The sequence below is a fragment of the Elephantulus edwardii genome, unplaced genomic scaffold (assembly GCF_000299155.1).
Source record: "Elephantulus edwardii isolate Elephantulus edwardi_28Jun2011 unplaced genomic scaffold, EleEdw1.0 scaffold00002, whole genome shotgun sequence".
NCBI classification, from domain to species: domain Eukaryota; kingdom Metazoa; phylum Chordata; class Mammalia; order Macroscelidea; family Macroscelididae; genus Elephantulus; species Elephantulus edwardii.
In genome coordinates, this window is record NW_006399752.1 from 42,175,671 (window position 1) to 42,196,826 (window position 21,156).

Here is a 21,156-nt window from a genome sequence, read left to right on the forward strand (position 1 = left end):
CTCCAAGTGACCCACCCCCTCTCCAAGTGATCTCCCCCTCTCCAAGTGACCCACCCCCTCTTCTAGTTATTCCTCCTCCAAAATATCCCTCCCTCTCAAGGAATCTGTGTTCTCTCCACTCTTTTATTTCTACTAGTGGAAAAATAACTAGTTTTTCATCTCTGACAGCTTTTGCAGGCTTTCTTGTATAAGATGTTTAAACTTCTCTAGCTACAAAAACATTAACAACCTGAGATATGCAGATGACACTGCAGCCTTCAATATGGGTTACATTTCAACATCAAGAAAACAAAATCCTCACTGATGGACTGACAGGCACCATCATGACAGATGGAGTAAAGAACGAAGCTGTCAATTATTATACTTGGATCCACAATCAACACTTATGGTAGGAGCAGTGAAGAAATCGAAAGCTGGGTTGCACTGGGGAGATCTGCTGCGGGGAAAGGTCCACAGTGCTAAAGAGCAAGGATCCGGGTTGTACACAGGGCTGCTCTGACTCAGAACCACCGAACAAGATGACAACAAATGATGGCACATCCCACTTCCACCAATATATCCTAACAAAGATGCACATAAAGGATCCACAGCACTGGTCACGGAGGAGCGCCTGCCCAAGCCGGAGGGCGTACAGGGCAGAGATGGTCAGGGAAGGAAGCCTCATGCTCTCCACAAGGGGGAGAAACAGGTGGTAGGACTGCAGGTGCAGCATGTCGGAATTGGAAACTTTCATGACCAGGAACAAGGCAAGCCCGGCATGTTCTGGATCTCAAAGGATTCAACCACAATTGGCCCCAATCTCAATACCCAACCACAAGGACTGATTAAATTATCACACTTTCACATCATAGGATTCTAAGCAGCAATATCCAAGTTATTGTTGTGATGTGCTGTCAAGTTCCTTGTGACTCACTGTGACCCTGGATTCTGCTCTATCTTGAGCCAATGTCATTGTCTCCAACACATCTACCCCCATTACCCCTCACCGAGTCAATCCATCCCAGCCAGGGTCCTCCTCTCCTGCAGTCCCTCCACCCTTCCAGGAGTGACATCCCTCTGCAAGGACCGGTCCCTCCTGGCAACGTGCCCAAAGTATGTGAGATGGAGCTTCCTTGCCTCCAAGGAGCAGCCTGGTTTTACCCTCTCCAGAACACACCTGTTTGTCCTCTTAGCAGTCCATAGTATATTCAATACTCTAGCACCATAACTCAAAGGCACTGATTCTTCTTCCATCATCCTTAGTCACTGTCCAGCTCTCTGATGCATAACAAGTAACTGCAAAGCCCATGGCCTGGATCAGGCGCACCTTAGTCTCTAGGCTGGCATTGCTCTTCATTACTCTGGAGAGGTCCCTGACAGCAGACTCACTTCTTGGCTGCTGGTACCAAGAGTACTGATGGAGCCAAGCAAGATGGGAAAGACTGAGAGGTGTTCCAAACATTACCTCAGGGTGGGGGAGCAACAGGTTTTCACATGCTTTCTTTCTACAATGACCACTGTTACTCATACCCTTAAAGAGGGGGACAAGGGGGAGGTAAGAACAAAGAACTCAAGAGATTTGATCAACGAGTGGACTTCATGAAGTTCTAAAGTTAAAAACTGTACTTTTTTAATAATATACTGGAACATTCTTTTTAATAGTATATTTTGGGGATCTATAGATTTTGCTACAAAGTTACAGTGCCTGGATGTATGGATATGAATTCTTGTATGGATTGAACTGAGTCCCAAAATGAGATGATGTTTCGCTCCCGGTTCCTGGCAAGGTAGCCTGCGTGGGCACAGGATCTCCGAAGATTTTTTCAGTCAGTAGGTTACACTGGAGCAGACTAGGGGTTCCTATCTGAGTGGTGTCTTATAAAAAAGAACACTGAATTATTGCCTGGTCAGTGTTACACTAGTGCCTTAAAAATGTCAACAGAGTTATTAGCAGCATTAATATCAAGTGGTATAAGTAACCCATTATCCAGTTCACCAATAAAAATATTAAATAGCTCATGATCCAAATTTCACATTGAAGAAAACAGGGTCCTTCAATGGATGCCTGGGACCTTCAGAGTCTTTTCAAATAGAAATCAGCTCTGTAATTTTTCAAAATCATGTCTGAAAGAAGACGTCTGCAAAGTGTGCTGCTAACTAAAACCATGTCTGAATTAGCGAGGCTGGAAACGAAGGGAAGGAGAGGAACGGGCCGCGCTCCTGGGTTTGGGACGGTGTTACCTTCGCCGTTGTCGATTCCCGACATGTTGATGGACGGCCCGCTGCTGCCGCTTCCCGAGGCGGCGCTCATCTGCTGCTGCAGACGCTCCAGCTGGAAGACCAGCGAGTTCTTCTCCGTGCTGAGGCTCTCCAGCATCGTCTGCTTCTGGATCAGGGTCTCTGTGAGCTGGTGGAGGCGGCTCTCCAACTCCGACTGACTGCTGCTGCTCAAAGTTTTGTTGGTGAGCTGGGAGGCAGAATGTGCACCAAATTACTGCATAAAACACAAGTCCTACAACACAGAAAGCTGCAACCAACCTCTCACAGGTGGACAGTAACATTAATTAACTGGTTTTCTAAAACTCTACCATCATTCTTTCACTCTACAAAGGCTTTTTAGTTTGGGTTTTTTTATCATCTAGGTATTACATTTTATGGACTAATATAATCATGTATGTGAAAACATGATATTAATCATGTATTCCTTGGATAAGGGAGTTTAGCAAGGTTGCGGGATATAAGATCAAAATAAGCTGCAAGATCTCTATTGTGGTTGTTGTTAGGTGCCATCAAACCAAGACGACTCATTAGTGACCCTTATAAACAACAGACCTGAACCTTGTCCTACCCTGTGCCACCCACATCATCTCTAACACATAAGTCCATTGCTGCAGTCACTGTGTCTATGTTATCAATTAATATATGGAAACAGACATTTAAAAACAAAACTACAGCATCTGAAATTTGTAATCCTTGGGACAAATGTGACGAAGGATCTGCAATACCTTTACGATGAAGTTATTAAATACTGCTCGGAGAAATGACAGTCCTAACTCATCTAAGAGCTTCCCCCGCCCCTGGGTCTGAAGGCTTAGTGCTGCGGCGATGCTGACTTGACAGAAGTGTTCTTCAAACTGCAGGCTATTGACGAGTCATGAAATAAATCTGGCAGGTTGCAATCAACATTGCAAAATGTGAAACAGAGAAAATGTAGAACAGAATGTCAAATTCTCAAGGAATCTAGAATTCCTGGAGCTATGGAGGGTGAATAAACCCCACACTAGTGCCCGGAGATAATCTTTAAACGAAAAAAAAAAAAAAAATATGTCCTCAAGACTTATTTAAACCCAAACAATATTTTCCTTTAGCTGGTAAAACAGGCCAGCCCCGAACATTATGCTCTTTTAAGATCTATGTGGGAACAAACTGACAAGAGCAACGCAAAAGATTAGCCAGGAGCTGCAGGTGCTGGTTAGTTCAGTTAGTGGAAGAGGAACAATGCCGAAAGGGAGGGTGGGGATGTTGTACAACACTGAGATGTAACCAGTGTCACTGCAACGGACACGTGGAAACTGCTGGACTGGCTGCTGTCAAAGCTCTCAGCAAAACAAACTTTCAATTCAAAAAGAACATGTAGGGGAGCTCTGGTGGCCTAGTGGCAAGAAGCTGCAACTACAATCCCAGAGGTGCACGGTTCGAATCCACCAGATGCTCTGCCGGGGAAGGAGGGGCAATCTCCTCCTGTACCAGTCACATCTGATTTGACGGTGCACACACACACACACACACACACACACACACACACACACACACACAAAAGAACATGTGACAGAAGAGAATGGGACACAGAGTGGCCAGTACACAGGACATGACAGTGACACGGTGCAAAGCTTCTGTTGTGGAGCTGCACGTGTGAGCGCGGGCACACTGTAAACTGCTCACTGTGCCATTCTGGACAAACAGTGTGAAAGCCCAGGTCCACCTGACACAGGTCAAGCTTCTCAGGCTGGATCCCAAACCATCTGTGAGTAACAGCTGCAGTGCAGGGCGCAGAACCAGCGTAGGCTGACATCTCTGCTATATACTTGTTCTCTGGTTTGGGACACACACAGAACCTTTCTGGATCTGTCTCCTCACCTGTGAATGAGGGTGGTGGCCTACTGCGAGCTGGGGGCAGGAAATGGGACTTCTCCCAATGTTCAGTAAGGAGTGGTGCTGCCAACCCAAAGGGATATGGTTCAAATCCACCAGCTGCTCAGTGGGAGAAAGATGGGCAATCTCTTCCTGTGTGATTTACTCCCTCAAAAAGCATCCTGGAGGGTTCACTATGAGTCAGTTCTGACTCCACAGTACATAAGAAGCATCACCACTGTGGGGCCCAGCTGACAGGTGCTGCTGTAAAAGCTTCCTCTGCTGTCCACTCAATCTTGCTCTTGCCACATTTTCCTCTCTTTACATTCAGCCTCTGATCTGCTCATAACTTCCCTGTTAGGAAAACTCCTTCCCCTTTTCTTACCTAAATTTCACCAGCCTTGCTAAGCCTCTTCCTTGAGCCTTCTCCCATCACTCAGCCTGTGCCAATCCCAGTCCTCTTTATACTTCCCTGACTGTCTGAGACTTTATCACTCACTCTGACAACATTTCTACAGGTACCCATTTTACTTCTCAACAAAACAGTAACACACAGGTTTTTAGACGTCTCTTGGGCACACCCTCCTATGCTTAAGTCTCTCTTCACAAAAACAGCATCTCAGATATGGCAGGTACTAAATGAGCTGACAGCAAACCTGGGAATGTCTGTCTAAGGACTAACTCAACCGGTGGCTTTGGGTTTTACGCTTGCCTTCTTTCTTGAATTCTGTGCTTACAAACCACTCCATCATCTGTTATTGTGAAACGTGAGTATTTCACAATGTAGGCAGAAGAAACAGACTCAGTTCTAACCTGTTCCCAACTTTATGAATATATGAAGCATGAAAACATCTTTCTGCGAGCTGTGTAAACGGCTTAGGAGTCAGGCATGAACAGAATCAGTCATCTGAGCACAAGGGAGGATAGGGCACTGTGCAGTCACAGGATATGTGGATGCAGGAGTCGGGAACCCACAGAGTCTTGTCTAGGCACAGGGTATGTGAATGCAGGAGTTGGGAGCCCACGGAGCCTGGGAGGCACAGGGTCTTTGAATGAAGAAGTCGGGAACCCACAGAGTCTTGTCTAGGCACAGGGTATGTGAATGCAGGAGTTGGGAGCCCACGGAGCCTGGGAGACACAGGGTCTTTGAATGAAGGAGTCGGGAGCCCATGGAGCCCCGTCCAGTCTCAGGGTCTGTGAATGCAGGAGTCGGGAGCCCACAGAGCCCCGGAAGTACAGTGGATGAACACATGTGTGCTAACGGGAAGGGCCCGTCTGGGAGAAAGAGGAGACAGTCTTCTTCCCTAAGCTTTGCAATCCTGGAAACCCAATGGAGTGCTCTGCTCTGTCCTGGGGTCACTAGGAGTCAGAACCCATTTGCTGGCTGCAGGTCTGATATAGCTTTTAAAGGAAATGTACATGGTAGGCCCATGTGTGCCATTATATCCTCAATGGTTTACATTTTCACAGCAAAATAAAAAACTATTGGTGACTGTATCAAAGTGCGATCAGGCATTACATTCCAGATCGGTCACTAGATTTTTCCCATGAAACTGGCTCCAAGCAGAACCACTACCGACATCCCAGGACAGGTGTGTGGGAGCGCTCACACCTCCCGGGGCAGCAATGGCTGTACGGTCCTGTGAGAAGTCGGCCAGAGAGCAGGGCAGGTGCAGGCTCACCTGGCATTCGACGGAAGTTATCGCACCTCTGCAGCAAAGAGCCCAGGGGAAGACGAGGCACGGCGGAGGTGCCACCAGAGCCTTAAAGAAGCCCAGCTTTACTGGGACGTCTTTGTCCAGCTTGTAAACGCTGACTCATACCTGGTTTCTGAGTTTTTGAATCTCGTCTTCTCGATCTTTAATTCTGCTCTGCAATGTGTTCTTTGCCCGATACAGGTCTTCCTCTATATAACGGAATTCCTGCAGAGTAAGGTACAAATAATAGAAGCTAAATCAGCATTCCTCATCTATCTGCAGTCCCTAAGACAACACACAGGAGGCATCCAATTTGCTGAGCACATACTGAATGAATACATGAAAATACTTAACTGGGTTTAATAAAAAGTTTCCATTCAGCATGAGGTATTATTAGTAATACAAAACTCACACACACACACAAAGAATTTTAAAAAAGAAAATAAGCCACAACCACATTAGAAAAATGAGTAAAGCAGGGAGCTCTGGTGGCCTAGTGGCAAGAAGCTGCACTGCAATCCCAGAGGTACGCAGTTCGAATCCACCAGATGCTCTGCTGGAGAAAGATGGGCACTCTCCTCCTGTATCAGTCAGATCTGATTTGACGGTACACACAAAACAATAAAATTTTTTTTTAAATTTTAAAAAGAAAAATGAGCAAAGCAAATGAGGAAATAAGGAAAAACAGTATGAAGTCAATGCAGTTGTAGGGCACAAAATAATATTTAAAAAACCCCACAAAACACAACAGGTTACTTTAAAACAGTAACTAGTTAGAAGATGTAATTACACAGGGCCACGGATAACGATTAATGATTCTGAACAGATTTTCGTACATTCTTTGTATTAAGCAATATCTTGTGCCTGTTTTGTTCCATTATGGATGAGCCAGAGAGGTCGAGAGCGCCCTGACTACACTAACAAGGACACTCACACACCCTATGGATGGTGGATACTATGAATCGAGGAACTAAACGGAATGCAAGCAAAGTCTTTGCTAATAAAATACCTCCAAGTCAGTGAAACACACTGTGGCACAGGACGAATGAACACCTGAGACTGACGAAGTACATTCAAATGTACTGTGCACAGTGAACTGTGCTGACAAAGTAAAGGGACAAGGAAGTAAAGGAACACGGAATCAGATAACAAAGACAGATATTTATCAACCTGTTCATTTCACAAGTAGACAAACAGGAACAAATAAGGAAAGAAAAAACGAGAAAGGTATTTAATTAGGGTACACAATTTAAAAGGTTTAACAGCTACTTGTCTTTTTTTTTTTTTAAGATCCTGGAAAGCACAGCTTAAACTTGCACAGATAAATGAGGCACACTAGTGGACTATTTCACTGCAAGATTAAGTACTTTGCATTTAGAGTATGTGACTGCTAGACAGTCCCCTTTCCCTCCACTTAATTGTCTCATTTACAAAGAGTAATGGCAAGAGAGTATGGTAAAACCATCTGCTACAATAAAATGAAAATTATCTCATTACCATCAAGAACATCAAGGTTTTGCTCTTTAATATATGAAAACCACTTGAATAAATGAAAACACAATTTCTGGAAGGACAGCTAACCTCTTAACTGGATTATCTAAAACAGTCTGCGATATAACCTGAAGCGTGCAACTCTAGTTTCTCTCTTACTACCCAGGAAGGGATTTAAGTACTATTTTAATAACATTTCTCTAAGAAAAGAACTCATTTCAGAAAATGATACCCTCTAATTTAAAAAAAAAAAATCTTTAAAGAATGCCATCTGAAAATGTTATATAAATAATGCACTAAGATTTATAAGAGTAATTTTCTGAAAAATAAAGTGAACTGTGCTGACTGTATTGTGATGGAATAATATAATGTATGTTAAGTGCTTAAATAATGAGTTATTGAATAATTTACAGATACTATTAATATTTGAGACTCTTATTTTGAAAACAGAGTTACAATTTTGTTAATGTTGACACAATTATGTAAACACTAAAAATATTCTGGTTTAGGGAACAGAAACTGCCAAACAATAAAATATTATTTTAAATAAAATGTGGAAGAATAATCTCTAAAAGCATCTTATCTCAAACCGAAATAACAATCTGATATGGAAATAACACTGCATTTGTGTTAAGGAATATTTGCTGCTGTCCCTAGAAAAGACAAATGCAGTAACTATGGAAAGCAACTGGTGAAGTATGGTGTTTTTAGGTTTCTATACCTAAGAACTCTAACAGTAAAAACAAAGACATGGAGGAGTAGAGAGGTTCCCGATGTCTGAGGCAGGAGTCTGGGCTCCAGCCTAGTCTCTAACGAGCTGTGTGATAAGAGGCAAGTCAAGCTGAAATTCTGAGTGTCTATTTTTCATCTGTCAGAAAACAAATGGACAGGAAAGGTGCAGTGAGACCCAATGTCCTTTACGGTCCTGACCACCATGCAAACGTGCTGAGTCCAGGTGCTAAGAATTTCAATAAGCTGTGTTTGGGGAGGTCTCTTCATAGGACTCCAGGGGAATAATGATGAATAATGATGGTGTAATGCTTAAGAACTCAGCTGTTAACTGAAAGGCCAGAGATTTGAACCTGCCAGCATCTCCACTGGAGAAACACGCAGCTGGCTATCTCCATAAAGACTTAGTCTTGGAAACCCTACAGGGCACTTCAATTGTGTCCTACAAGGTCAGGATGAGTCACTGACAGTGGGGCTTGGCAATCCACAAACGCCCACAAGACGGGAGTCTGCGCGGCGATCAGGCCCCTACAATCCTCACCTGCTTCTGGCGGTCCAGTTCTGCCTCTAGCTCTAGTTTAGATGCTCTGTGCTGAGCTATTTGGTCTTGCAGGTCTTGTAACTGCTCCCTTGCGGATTCTGCTTCATTAACCTGCTGCGCTTCCACATCCTGAAAAGATGAACCTTACATGTGAAAGCAATAAACGACCTGGTCAGTTCAATATACACTGAGCGGCCAGCAGGGTCCATTGCTGAGCTCAGTGAAGTGGAAGGATAAAGACGCGCCACTTGCCAGGAGCATACAAGTGACACGTTCACTCTTTCATGTGACAGAGGAAGAGAATGGACAGAGCACTGCAGCTGCTGCAGCCTTCGTGCACATGACTTCATCGGCAGAACACATTGTGCATCAGTGAGGTTTATGTCTATTCAAAGATTAAGGATTTCTAAGACAGCAAAAATCAAATGAAAGCCTACTGAATCAATGCCTGAATTCCAGGTGCTAAGCAGTGTTCTGCGCATGTTCCAGAAGTCAGTAGGAACTTTCCTCTGTCCCCGCGTGAGGACAGTTAGTGTTACTGCCTCCTAATCTCAATCACTATGATCTGCTTTTACAACTTCCTGTGGCTCTCACACCTTCATTGCGGTGCCACCACTCTCACATCTTCCAATCTTAAACATGTTGCCAAAATTCCCTGCAAAATCTTAATTCAATGGCCAAGAAGCCGGCTCAGTATTTCGGTTTCTACTTCATACTTTAAGCATTCTGCATCTGCAGGCCTAACGGTCACTCTGTAACATCTGTTGAATGAATGAATCTGGGTACCTGTGTTTCATATTCCCGTAATTTTTCAGTCAATCCCTGGACAAGAACTTGACTGCTGTGGACTCACTTATATACGATGACTCCTATTCCACCAGAAGTATCCAGAAGCTATTTCACTAAAGCCCTCCCTGAAGGCCCAGAATCTATCACCTCGCAAACTGCTATCAGCCAGGAATAAGACACTTTGTGGAGCCGAATCACAAAGGCTCGTACCTGGAGTTCCGATCTCAGCTGGTGGATCTGGCCCATCAGCTTCTGGATCTCGTCCCTCTGCAGCTCCTTCTCGTGCCGAAGCTCCTCCAGCTCCATGCTGCTGGCAGTGCTGCTGTCCAAGCCTTCAAAACCAGAACCTTCCTTTAAGCTGTTAATCAGTTTTTCTTTAGACTGTTACAAAAAGATAAATTTGGAGAAGGAAAGCAAAGATTAGCTTGCAGACTAAGTAACTAAACTAGTGCACAGAAACTAAACACACAGGGAAATATTTCAACTCTATCCATCATCACAGAAGTCCAAAGCTTCGTAAATTGACAGGGATATGAATATAGCAGAGTCCTGCTGTACAATGTCCTTAGACTGAGAGCCCAGAATTATAGTTACAACTCTTCTCGTGCTTTCTTAATTTTTCTAACACTACACGCCTCTCAACGAGGTATTTCGGAAGCAGTCATCCTGGGCTTAGTCCCACGCTGACGTTCTGGGGGTAAAGATGCACCTCTGGCCTCCAGCAGGGGCCTTATAAGTGTCCAGGAGAAGATACCAAGCACCAGCTGGCAGCAGGACATGAACAGATTATGTGCACAGTTCTGAGGAGAAGACATTTTCTGGGAACACAGCTTCACTTGGAAGGTAGCACATACTGGCCTTAAAAAGAGGCAATGATCTTAAAGGTGCAGAGAAAGCAAAGGGCAAATATAAAGGTGCACAAAACAGAGGGGGCCTCTAATGACAGTGAGGTGAGGCTCAGAGAAGCATGCTGGGACCCATTTGTGGTGTTTCAGAGGCCAGGCCAACATGCCCTTGTTTATTTGGTGGACTGAGCAAAGAGGCACTCTGGGGGCCTGGTCTGCAATAAATTGTGCTGCTAATTTCAAGGCACCTCTCCAGAGTACTGAAGAGCAATGGTATCCCTCTGGACACTAAGGTGCATCTGATACAGGCTATGGTCTTTGAAATCACTTGTTATGCATCAGAGAACTGGACAATGACCAAGGAGGTTAGAAGGAGAATTGATGCCTTTGAGCTGTAGTGCTAGAGAAGAGTATTGAATGTACCATGGACTGCCAAGAAAACAAACAGATTCATCCTGGAGAGGGTTAAACTAGGCTGCTCCTTGGAGGCAAAGATTCTAGGGCTTCGTCTGATATACTTTGGACATGTTGTAAGGAGGGACAGGTCTCGATGGCACATAACAACAACAACAACGCTGTGCCTGTCTGGCAGTTCAAATCCAGCAGCAGCTAGGTGAGTCCAAGCTGGGTCATCTCCCATGTGATCAGCTCGGAGTTGGGTCTGACTCTACAGTGACGAGAAGTAAATCCTCAAAAAGAAGACAAGGGCAGCTGCTCTGAACAGAGATACATTTTGGGAAAGTTTATCTGCAGGGGTATGAATAGGACTTGGTAAACTATGGCCCAGGGGCCAAATCTGGCTTATAAGACCCACAAGCTAAGAGTGGCTTTTAAATCTTTAAAAGGTTGCAAAACAAAATAGCAGTAACAACAAAACAGAAAAGTAATGTGACAAAGATCCCATGGCTGTCTCTCCTGGCTCTTGTCGAGTCTGTGACCACTTCCTGTCTCTGGTTTTTGGTTTTTTTTTTGGCATGATCTTTTCCTTTGCCCAAGTATTAAGACTGTTGTTAGATTTCAGCCTCCTCCTCTCTCCAGCTGGTACCATTCCTGGATGATCTCACCCCCGACCTGCCAATACCCAACACCCACGTGTGCTGCAGGCCTGAATTCCAGCCTTCCTGACACTTTCACCTCAATGTCAAACTCACTATAATTTTCATCATCTTCCTCAATTCTAATCTGCCTTCTCTTTTACAGGAGGACTACATTCATGGAGTTCTTTAAATGGATAATGTGGACTAGATCCCATTGGCTTTGTCCTATTCCCTCCAATTAAGTCCCAAAGCCATCTACTTCTTAATCTCTCTCTCACACATCCGTCATCCTCCCAGCCACACCTCAGATCAGGCTCTCCCGATTTCTTTCTCTGACTTCTTACAATTATCTCTTAGCCATGTACATCTATCTCCAACCTTACCACTCCACTCTTCACTCCTTCAATTCATTCAGCAACAACTTATTGAGCACCTATTGCGAGCCAGGCCCTGTACTGGGGAACCACTCTGTCCACAAGGGAGAGGCTCAGCTCTCTAAATACCCCTCCCTGCAGCCAAACCTCTTATGCGTGAATGTGATCACTCAAACCTCTTACCCTTCATTCCCTCATCACTTCCTTTGGGCATATTCTGAGGAGGAATCAGGTCTTTCAGACAGGTATTGTGCTGGTTTGAAAGGTGGAGTGTCAGTGAGAGAGAAAGACCCTCAATGCGATAGCTGACACAGTGACTCCCACAATGGACTAGGCCTAGCACAGCACAGGGCAAGGTTCAGATGTGTTGTTTACATGAGTCACAGTCGACTTGATGGCACCTAACATCAACAACAGTATCCCATGACCTATGAAAACAAATCCAGCCCCCTCTGTGTGGTAAGCAAGATCCTTCAGGATCTGGCTTCTGCACACCATGTTTTGTTTCCCACCCCTTCACCTCTAACTTCCTGTGTCCTGTGGGACAGAAGGAGCTGCAGACCCCCTTTCATGGCCATGTCCCTTCCGGCCCCTTGCTCAGCAGAGACTAGTCTATCAGCCTATCTTCAATCTCTTCCCTCCTCGTCTTTGCAATTTCTTTTTACACAATATCCTCTCAGTGCAGTGATCCTGGACAGTCCCAGGCAGACCTGAAAAGCTTTCTCCCTCAGGCTCCTACTGTACTGCTTCTACCAATCATTTCATTACATCAATTACTTCAATGTTCTACCACTAGGAACGAGAACATGGCTTTGCTCTTTGTACCCTCGGCACGTATCAGATTAAAAAAAGAAAACAAAGGCAAAAAACCCCAAACCTGATGCCATCAAGTCTATTCTGACTCCCAGTAAACCTGTAGGCCAGAGCACCATTCTCCCACAGGCCTCCCATGGCTCTACCTTCTCAGGAGACTGTGTATCCCTCCTCTGGGGAGAGGTTGCAGGTTCAAATCCACAGTAACCTGCAGCCCAGAGCACACTCTCCCACAGGATGCTCATGGCTCTTTACTCCCGCATCCTTCACCTGGTGAGAGGCTATGGGTTCAAATCGACAGCCTCTCGGTTATAAGCCAAGTACTTTTAACCTCAGCACCACCAGGGCTCCTGTGCTGACACTAAAACATCCCACCACTAAGTGCTTCTGAATCCTGGTAATCCTCCCCCAGTTTTCCGAGGCTGTAAATCTTAATGCGAGGCACCACCTCATCTTTCTTTCATGGAGTGGCTGGTGGATTCAAACAGCCAACCTTTCCATTAGCAGCCCAGGAGGTAATGCACTAAATCACCAGGCTCCTCCTAGAAAACAGGTACTCATTAAATAGTGATATAAATGTATCACCAGCAGTAAAAAAAAATGCAAATCACAATGTTACCTAGGCCACCTTCTGCCACCCTCCCCCCCCCCCAGTAAACCTGAAAGCAACACCCTCAAAGCCCTTCTATTTGTAAGTCACAAGTTTGTTCTCTCTAGGTTTGCTCCCTTTCCTATAGGTAACCTTAACTCTGAGTTTTACCCCAGAATTGACCCTGAACCCAGTGCCAGTGACAAAAAGGAAATACAACTGCCAGCTAAGGAAGCAAAGGAGGATGGAACCTCTGGGTTCAACCAGGCATTCCCACTGGACCCACCTGGGAAAACACTTTGCAGTCCAGAGGGGAGCAAATGACAGGAAAATATCTTCTAACAGAGCAAGAAGGCAAGCAGCTTTAACCCAAGACCACCAGTAAGGTGATAAAGCATCCTCCCTTCCCCCCCTTTACATCTACGCCCCTGTTCAGCATGAAGAAGCCAGAGAGTCGGCATCCAATTCCCTAATCAATAAGACAGTTGGTTTAATTACCATTGGAAAATGCTTGTCATTCCTCTGTAGCATCTGGTCCCCACTGGACCCTCATCATTTCCTTCACCTGCTCCCCCCACTGACCAAACTGTGCATCTCTGCAACTGCATCCTGGCCCATCCTCACCCTTCTGCCCCCAACCCTCACCTCCTTGTACCCCCAATATGCTTTTCCCAATAAAAAAAATCACCTGGAAAAAAAATACAAATCAAAATGACAAGGAGATACCATCTCACTCCAATAACAGTGGCCACGTTTAACAGGACAGCAAGTAATAAATGTTGGCGAGGATGTGGTGAGAAAGGAACTCTTATACACTGTTGGTGGGATTGTAAAATGGTACAAACACTCTAGAAGGTAGTTTGGTGCTTCCTCAAAAAGCTGAACATAGAAATTCCATATGACCCAGCTATTCCACTGTTTGGAATATACTCTGAGAAAATGAGAACTGAGGTCCAAATGGAGATTTGCACACCAATGTTCATAGTAGCATTATTCACCATTACATGAACATGGAAACAGCCCCAGAGTCCAACCACAAACTAATGGATTGAGAAATCATGGTATATTCACACAATGGACTACTATGCAGCATGCAGGAGCAATGATTTTATAAATTATTAGCTAACTTGGGAGAGACTGGAGAGCATTATGTTGAGTGAACTAACTCATTTAGAAAAGGACAAATATAAAACCATTATTACTGAAAGAGTATGAAGATCCAAGAGGGTAAGGAGGGTGGAAGCAGAGGGATGAGGATATGCCGAGAGAGGGGGATTATGGGTTTGTACAATTTGATGGGTGGGGGGTGAGGGAAGCTGGGAGAATCTGATCTGAAAAATGTATTCAAATTTTATAAATAAACTAGTATAAAAAGAAATTTTTTTAAAAAATAGAAGGATTTTGAGGCTATGGGTACCTCATGGTGGCAGAGTTAAAAAAAAAAAGTGGGTTTTTTAAAAACAATTTTCTTTTTTTATAATTAATTTTAATGAAAATTTACAGACTTTGGATTTCTCTTCATTCACTGTTGCACTTTTCTCCCTGCACCCCGCCCCCCGACAGTAAGTACAGTCTTCTCTTTGCAAAGTAAAAGAAAAGTTCCCCCATTGTTTTACAATCCCTCCCCCTAGGTCCACTCCACTATGCGTCCTTCGTTCTGGACTCCTGTCATGACAATAATACCTAATCACATATCCCTTTTAAACAGTTAAAAAAAAGTGTTCTTAAACAAGAGAAAAACTGGTAAGAAAAAGTGACACTGAGAATAACACTGAAGTTACTGGATCGTTGCCTGAGAAGATGGCAACAGCATTTAGTGAGGCAGGAGAATGAAGGAGAAGCTGTTGTGGACAAGGACAGAGTCCACGCAAAAGGCAGAGCAGGTAGTTAGAAATAGGAGCCAGGAGGCCAGGCTGCAGGCAGGACACAAGGGCAACAGCCCGAGACAGAGTGACCAGCTGAGCATGCAAAGGCAGAGTGATGGCAAAATGGGCTAAGACAGCACTTGAGAGGCCTCGCTCCACAGACTAGAAAGCAGAGGCCGAAACAGCAGGAAAAGGCGTAGAGGGACGCAGGGCCAGGTAAGTGGCACACAAGGCAAAGGGTACTGAGAAGACGGAGGGCTAATGGGGCAGGTGTCCAACAGCAATCTGTCCTCAGGAAAGGGCATGGCTATGTACAAGGCCGAGAGAGACTACTACAAAGACAACTTCACGAGTGTTGTGAGGACAGAAAAGGTATCACGAAGCTGACAGGCTATATGAGAAGTGGAGGGAGTCAGTACACTACAACTGTGACAAAGCTAACACTGAAAGAAGGAGAGGCAGCAGGGGTGATGGTTCAAAGTAATGGGAACCCAAGAGGAGCGGGTTTCTGAGGCAGCAGTTCTGAGTTCTCCCACTAGGTGACCATGGGTGCGTGAGTAAACGGGGCAAGATGCTGGCCAGGAGAGGGCAGCAGAGAGGGAGAGGCAGGGCAGACAGCAGCAGAAAGGGATTCACAGAGAAGGAACTGAAAGGAGGTGGAAAGAGAAAAATTCACCCCCAGAGGGAAAAGAAGGCGACGTTTTTCTCTGACAGGCAGTGGAGGAAAGAGAAGGTGGGTCCACAGTCTCTAAAGAAGAGGCAAAGTCACTCATTTACATCTGACCAAAGTGGACAAATTGGTGAGAGGCGCTGGGAGCGGGATGAGGCCTAGACCAGCGACTCCAAAAAGAACAGCGGAAGATCAACAAGGATGAATGAACAGCAAAGACGTCCATGACCACTTTACAGCAACAGGCTGAGAACCACAACCAGGAAATGGCAAAACAAAAGTAAAAACAAAAAAGTGGAGAAGAGAAAGTCACTCTGTTTCTTATAAAATTTCTGAGTATGGTACCTGAAAGGAGCCAATCCAGTCAAACACGAGCAACTGCACCGTTATGAGGTTCTGAAGCGTCCTTGTGCTTAGCCGTGGTTGGCCATGGTTAGCCGTGGTTCGCTGGCACGTCTCACCTCACGCTCACCTGGAGTATCCGAGTGGCTTTCTGCTTGTAGTCGATCAACTCCTGCTTGGCGGCCTCCAGGTTGGACTTGTGCATCTTGACCTGCTGCAGGAGCTCGTCCACCCTCCTCTTCTCGTCCGCATACTTCCTCTCTGCCAGGGTAACTGCTTCTGCCAAGTTCTGTCGCTCCACCTCCATTTTACTGAGGCGCGCAGCAAACTCACCCTGGAACAAGTGTTTAGATCACACTTCAATCATTTTGGTCTGGAATACATTTTTATGACCATTCATCCATCCATCAGAAATCCTATGGAATTTACCAGCTCCATCCAACAATGAAACATGGATTAAAAACCATTTCTGCCTTAATAGAACTAAAACGAGGAAACGCAACACTGCGGCTTCCCTACAAGGCAGTTCATGAGATCAATTAGAAAGTTTGGTAAAAACACAGAGACTCAATCCACCAGATGCTTTGCTGGAGAAGGAGGAACAGTCTCCTACTGTACCAGTCAGATCTGATTTGATGGTACACACACGCACAAAAAATAATAAATTAAAAACAAACAAACAAACAAAAACACACAGAGACTCAAGAAAATAGAATCACAATTCCCAAGACTAGCTTGAGATTCTGTTTGTTTGGTGTTTCCATTTGTTTTGAGTTTTTTGTAAAGAAATTTCACAGGCTGAGTCTGTTCACTTTGAAGAAAAGGTCTCTCTGATAGTGGCTGGGCTATAAACAGTTACATCGACAAAAACTAGAAATCCCTTAGAAAAAACAATTTGAGGGATTTAGTAAACAGACCTTTTCTAATATGATGGCTAATTTTTTCCCACTTATTTCAAGTTACTTGATAAACCAGTTCAACATGCAGCTGACCCGTGAAAAGCACGGGTTTGAAATGCACAAGTCCACTTACAGGTGGACCTTTGTTTGCCCATGCTGTTGTGGTGAGCTCCAGAGTTACCAGTTCATGGCCCCAGTAAACTGTCCGCAGGTCACTCACTGCACAGGAGGTTGAGCTGCTGACCCCCGAGACGTCCAGGGGTCAACTGTACCAGAGACAACTGCCACATAGGAATGATAAGAGAGTCTTGTGGCATTTTACGCAGACCCTCAGGAACACTTGAGCTCGCTGCAACAGCAATAAGGAAAAAACTCACACTCAATTAGTTTGCACAGTGTACTCGCACAGTTCAAAGCCATGCATTTCTAGGGTCAAGCCTAAGATTGATGTGGATTTTTAACGACACGGGAGGTGGGAGCCCCAAACCTCCTCACGGTTCAAGGTCAATTATACTATTTCAGTTTAAGAAGTTTTTAAAGCACAATCTAAAATAAGACCATCACTTATACCTAGAAATAAAAACTTGAGCTCTAATTCTAAGAAGTGTATTTTCCCCTTTAATCTTGAAAGCTCTCATTACCAGAACGCTCAGAGGATAAAACAGGAGTCGCTAAGTCTGTAGCTATATGCCAATAATCAAAGCCCACAAAATGGAGTAAGATAATTATTTCTACCTGTTGTTGTTGTGTACCATAGAGTTGGAACTGACCACTAGCTGACCCTTCAGTGGGTTTTCAGAGGCAGTTAATCATACATAGTCCTTCTTTCACAGAGAAGCTGGTGGCCTTGAACAGTGTGCCTTCGGTATTGCAGTGCAGCTTCTTGCCCCTAGGTCACCAGAGCTCCCTATGCTAACGTATTATTTGCTGAGCTGGATAGCTGGATTTTTGGTTGTTTTTTTTAACTCTTTTTTAAATTTTATTTTATTATATTTTGTGTGCGTACCGTCAAATCAGATCTGACTAGTACAGGAGGAGATTGGCCCTCCTTCTCCAGCAGAGCATCTGGTGGATTCAAACCGTGCACCTCTGGGATTGCAGCGCAGCTGGCTTTTTGTTTTAAACCTAAATAAATGCTTGTAATCACAGAAGTAGAAATAACTTCTCCTAAGCTACATATTTTTTTTAAAAAAAATTATTTTATTGTGATTTGAGTGAGTTTAGAAATCAAACTGGTTTCTCATCTAATTATTCACATTTTGCAGCATTAAGGTCATTAATTACTAATTAATGAATTAAAATACTTTATTTACCTCTTATTGTATTTTGCCTATCTCTTCCCCAAACTTAGTGTCTATTTTCTGTTTATTAACTTTGAATCACTACTGTCAAGTTGGAATGAATGCACAGCTGACCCTCTGATGGGTTTTCAGAGGCTGTAAATAGCACAGAAGACTGTCCATCTTTCTCCTTTTGAGCAGCTGGTGGATTAGAACTGTCTGCCTTTGGGTTAGCAGCACAACCCCTTACCACTAGGCCACCAGAGTTCCCTGAGGAACTGATTATTACCGGAAAACTTAAGACCAGACAACACTGTGTTCTGCTGAGAAATGCAACATAAGCTTACACTCTGGTGGGAACGTGTTATTAACAGCATTGAGTCATCCCTCCTCGTCGCAGTGACCAGGACTGTGCTCCTCCCATGCTCACCTGCATCTGCTTGTAGCTATCCTGCTCTCTCTTGAGCATGGCGTCCGCCTCATGCAAGCGCTCCTGAAGAGTCTGCAGAGCTTGATTCTGTAGGCTGCTACCTTCAGTGTGGTCCTGCATGATCCTGTAAGGAAAAAACCCATCACGGAGGGAACTCATTTCCACCATGGTGGGTTACAAGTGGTAGAGCAATGGCTTGTCAGCCCAAAAAAGACAGCCGACTACAGCATCTTAAAACAAGCTTTAACTTTGTAAAGGGGCATACTCTACACACCCTTGCTTACTGAAACTGAGAAGCGCTTGCTGTAGAACGTCAAGGACTGCAGTCTTCAATATGGATTGAAGCTCAACATCAAGAAAAACAAAGATTCTCACCAATGGGCTATTTGGCAGCACTGATTTCCTGAAGCCAGAAAGTCTGATGGAACTTTCTGACACAGAATTCAAAAGAACAATTGAATATTTTCTATGGGTGAAAGACAAAATCGAAGAATCACAGGATTCTGCAAGCAAAAGCAAAGAGGAACTTAAAAAATAATCTAAGAAAAAAAAATAAAAATCTAAGATAATGCAGATAAAACAAACAAGGCAACAGAGGTTTGGGAGGGAAGAAACTGCAATCCAGAATATGAGGACCAACGTTTCAGAATCTGTCAGCATGTTGGAGGGATATACGAGCAGAGGTGAAGAAATGGAACACAGAACCAGTGAAATAGAAGACAGAATTCTCAGCACTGATCTGCTAGAACAAAAAGCAAAATACAAAAGTAAGGAAAAAGAATGCTCAAGAATAATGTGGGACACTATAACTTACACCAGGAGAGAATAAAACACATGAAAAGGACCTTCTAAGAATCAAATCCCTATGCACGCACGCGCGTGTATACACACACACACACACACACACACTCAACAGGGTAAAAAGGAAAGCTACAAACTGGGAAAAAATATTTGGTAATGACACATCTAATAAGGGACTCATACATAAAATTTATAAAATACTCCAACACCTCAAAAAGAAAAGGTAAACAACCCAATCACAAAATGGGCACAGGATATGAATAGACACTTCACCAAAGACGACATTCCATTCAGATGGCAAACACACACATGAAGAAATGTCCAAATCCCTAGCTTTGAGACAGATGCAAATCAAAACAAGTATGAGATATCATCTCACCCCAACAACGATAGCAAAGGTGAGGTGATTGAGAGATTGGAACCCTTATTCACTGCTGGTGGGAGTGTAAAATGTTGCAACCACTATGGAAATCAGTATGGTGTTTTCTCAAAAAGAAGAAAATAGAAATTCCATTTGACGCAGCAATTCCACTACTAGGAATATACCCTAAAGAAACCTGAGCTTACACCCAAATAGATATGTGCACACCCATGTTCACTGTTGCATTTTTCAAAATAGCAAAGAGACAGAAGCAACTCAAGTGTTCATAAACAAATGAATGGATAAAAACACTATGGTATAGTCACACAATGGAATAACATGCAGCTCTGAAAAATAAGAAACTCATAAAATAATATATTTAGGCTTCAAAATATAAGCACACACCAAATCCCCAAATCACAGCTGTGGCGCTGGTTCCCAAGTATGGCTGTCCTCCAACAGGTTTCTGCGGCTATAAATCTCAACAGGAGCAAATGTCCCACTTCCTCCCTGGATCAGAACTGGTAACCTTTCAGGAAGCACATCTTGTTACGTGCTTGTTATGAGTTGAAAGATTAATGAGACCATCTTACTAAAAACTTACTTTTAAATTTCAGAATTTGCTAACATATCAAGATTTAAATAATAATTGAATATATTTTAACTGTTGTTAAGAATACACAGAGCACATTACACACTATCTCAGTCATTCTGACATGTACATTTCAAGAATACTTGATGACACCGTGATTGTCACTATGCTCACTACCCCTTTCCAAACTGCTCTCCCAGATTCAGAGTCAAGCTCCTATCTACCCTTTTGAGTTGCTGCTGTCAATTTGATCTCATATAGAAAGCAATTTGGACCATTTTAAAATTACATAAACTTCCAACATTACCAAAACTTTTCCTCTTACAAAATTCCAAAAGCTACATTTTCCCAAGATAAAATAAGCTACAATGTTTACCACTATGTACATGGAAAAAGAAAGTATTTCTCGCTCAGTCTTTCATTAACAGGCTGGCTACCTTGACTTCTCACTCTGTAAGGCCTCCAACATCTCAGTGCGGGCACTCAGGAGCTGGTCAGCTTCTTGTAGCCGCACTTTGAGCACAGCTAACTGGGAGTCCTTCGCAGACACTGCTTCAGTCAGATCATCAACTTGGGCTCGAAGCTCTCGGGTTATTCGATCATTCATTGAATGGTCAACATTCCACTTTTCCACTCTTGCTCTTGATTTGTTTAATTCTAAAAGAAAAGTGAAATTTTACTAAACTAGTAATAAACACACTTTTCTTGCAGCACATATAGATACTCCTTTGATCCTCCTTATTGCCAAAATTAGGAATTAAAAGTGTCTTCAAATTTCAATGCCAATATTCACACCTATATTACAAATAATGTATTGGAAAGAGATACAAAGCTGGGTGTTCATCTATAAACAAGGCTTTTATTTATTTGTTGGTGCCACTGAATTGGATCCAACTGCCTC

General features: G+C 43.8%; 1 protein-coding gene across 1 annotated transcript in view; it reads right to left on the minus strand.

Moving 5' to 3' along the window:
* The window catches only part of GOLGA5 (golgin A5), a 37,146-nt gene that overhangs the window by 3,706 nt on the left and 12,284 nt on the right, over positions 1–21,156 (minus strand). Inside the window, exons 3-9 of the mRNA XM_006879110.1 lie at positions 20,693–20,912; positions 18,502–18,625; positions 16,023–16,226; positions 9,568–9,738; positions 8,569–8,697; positions 5,934–6,032; positions 2,221–2,446 (exon numbers count right to left, since the gene is read on the minus strand). Coding sequence (XP_006879172.1) covers positions 2,221–2,446; positions 5,934–6,032; positions 8,569–8,697; positions 9,568–9,738; positions 16,023–16,226; positions 18,502–18,625; positions 20,693–20,912 — 1,173 coding nt within the window. The remainder of the gene's footprint in view (positions 1–2,220; positions 2,447–5,933; positions 6,033–8,568; positions 8,698–9,567; positions 9,739–16,022; positions 16,227–18,501; positions 18,626–20,692; positions 20,913–21,156) is intronic.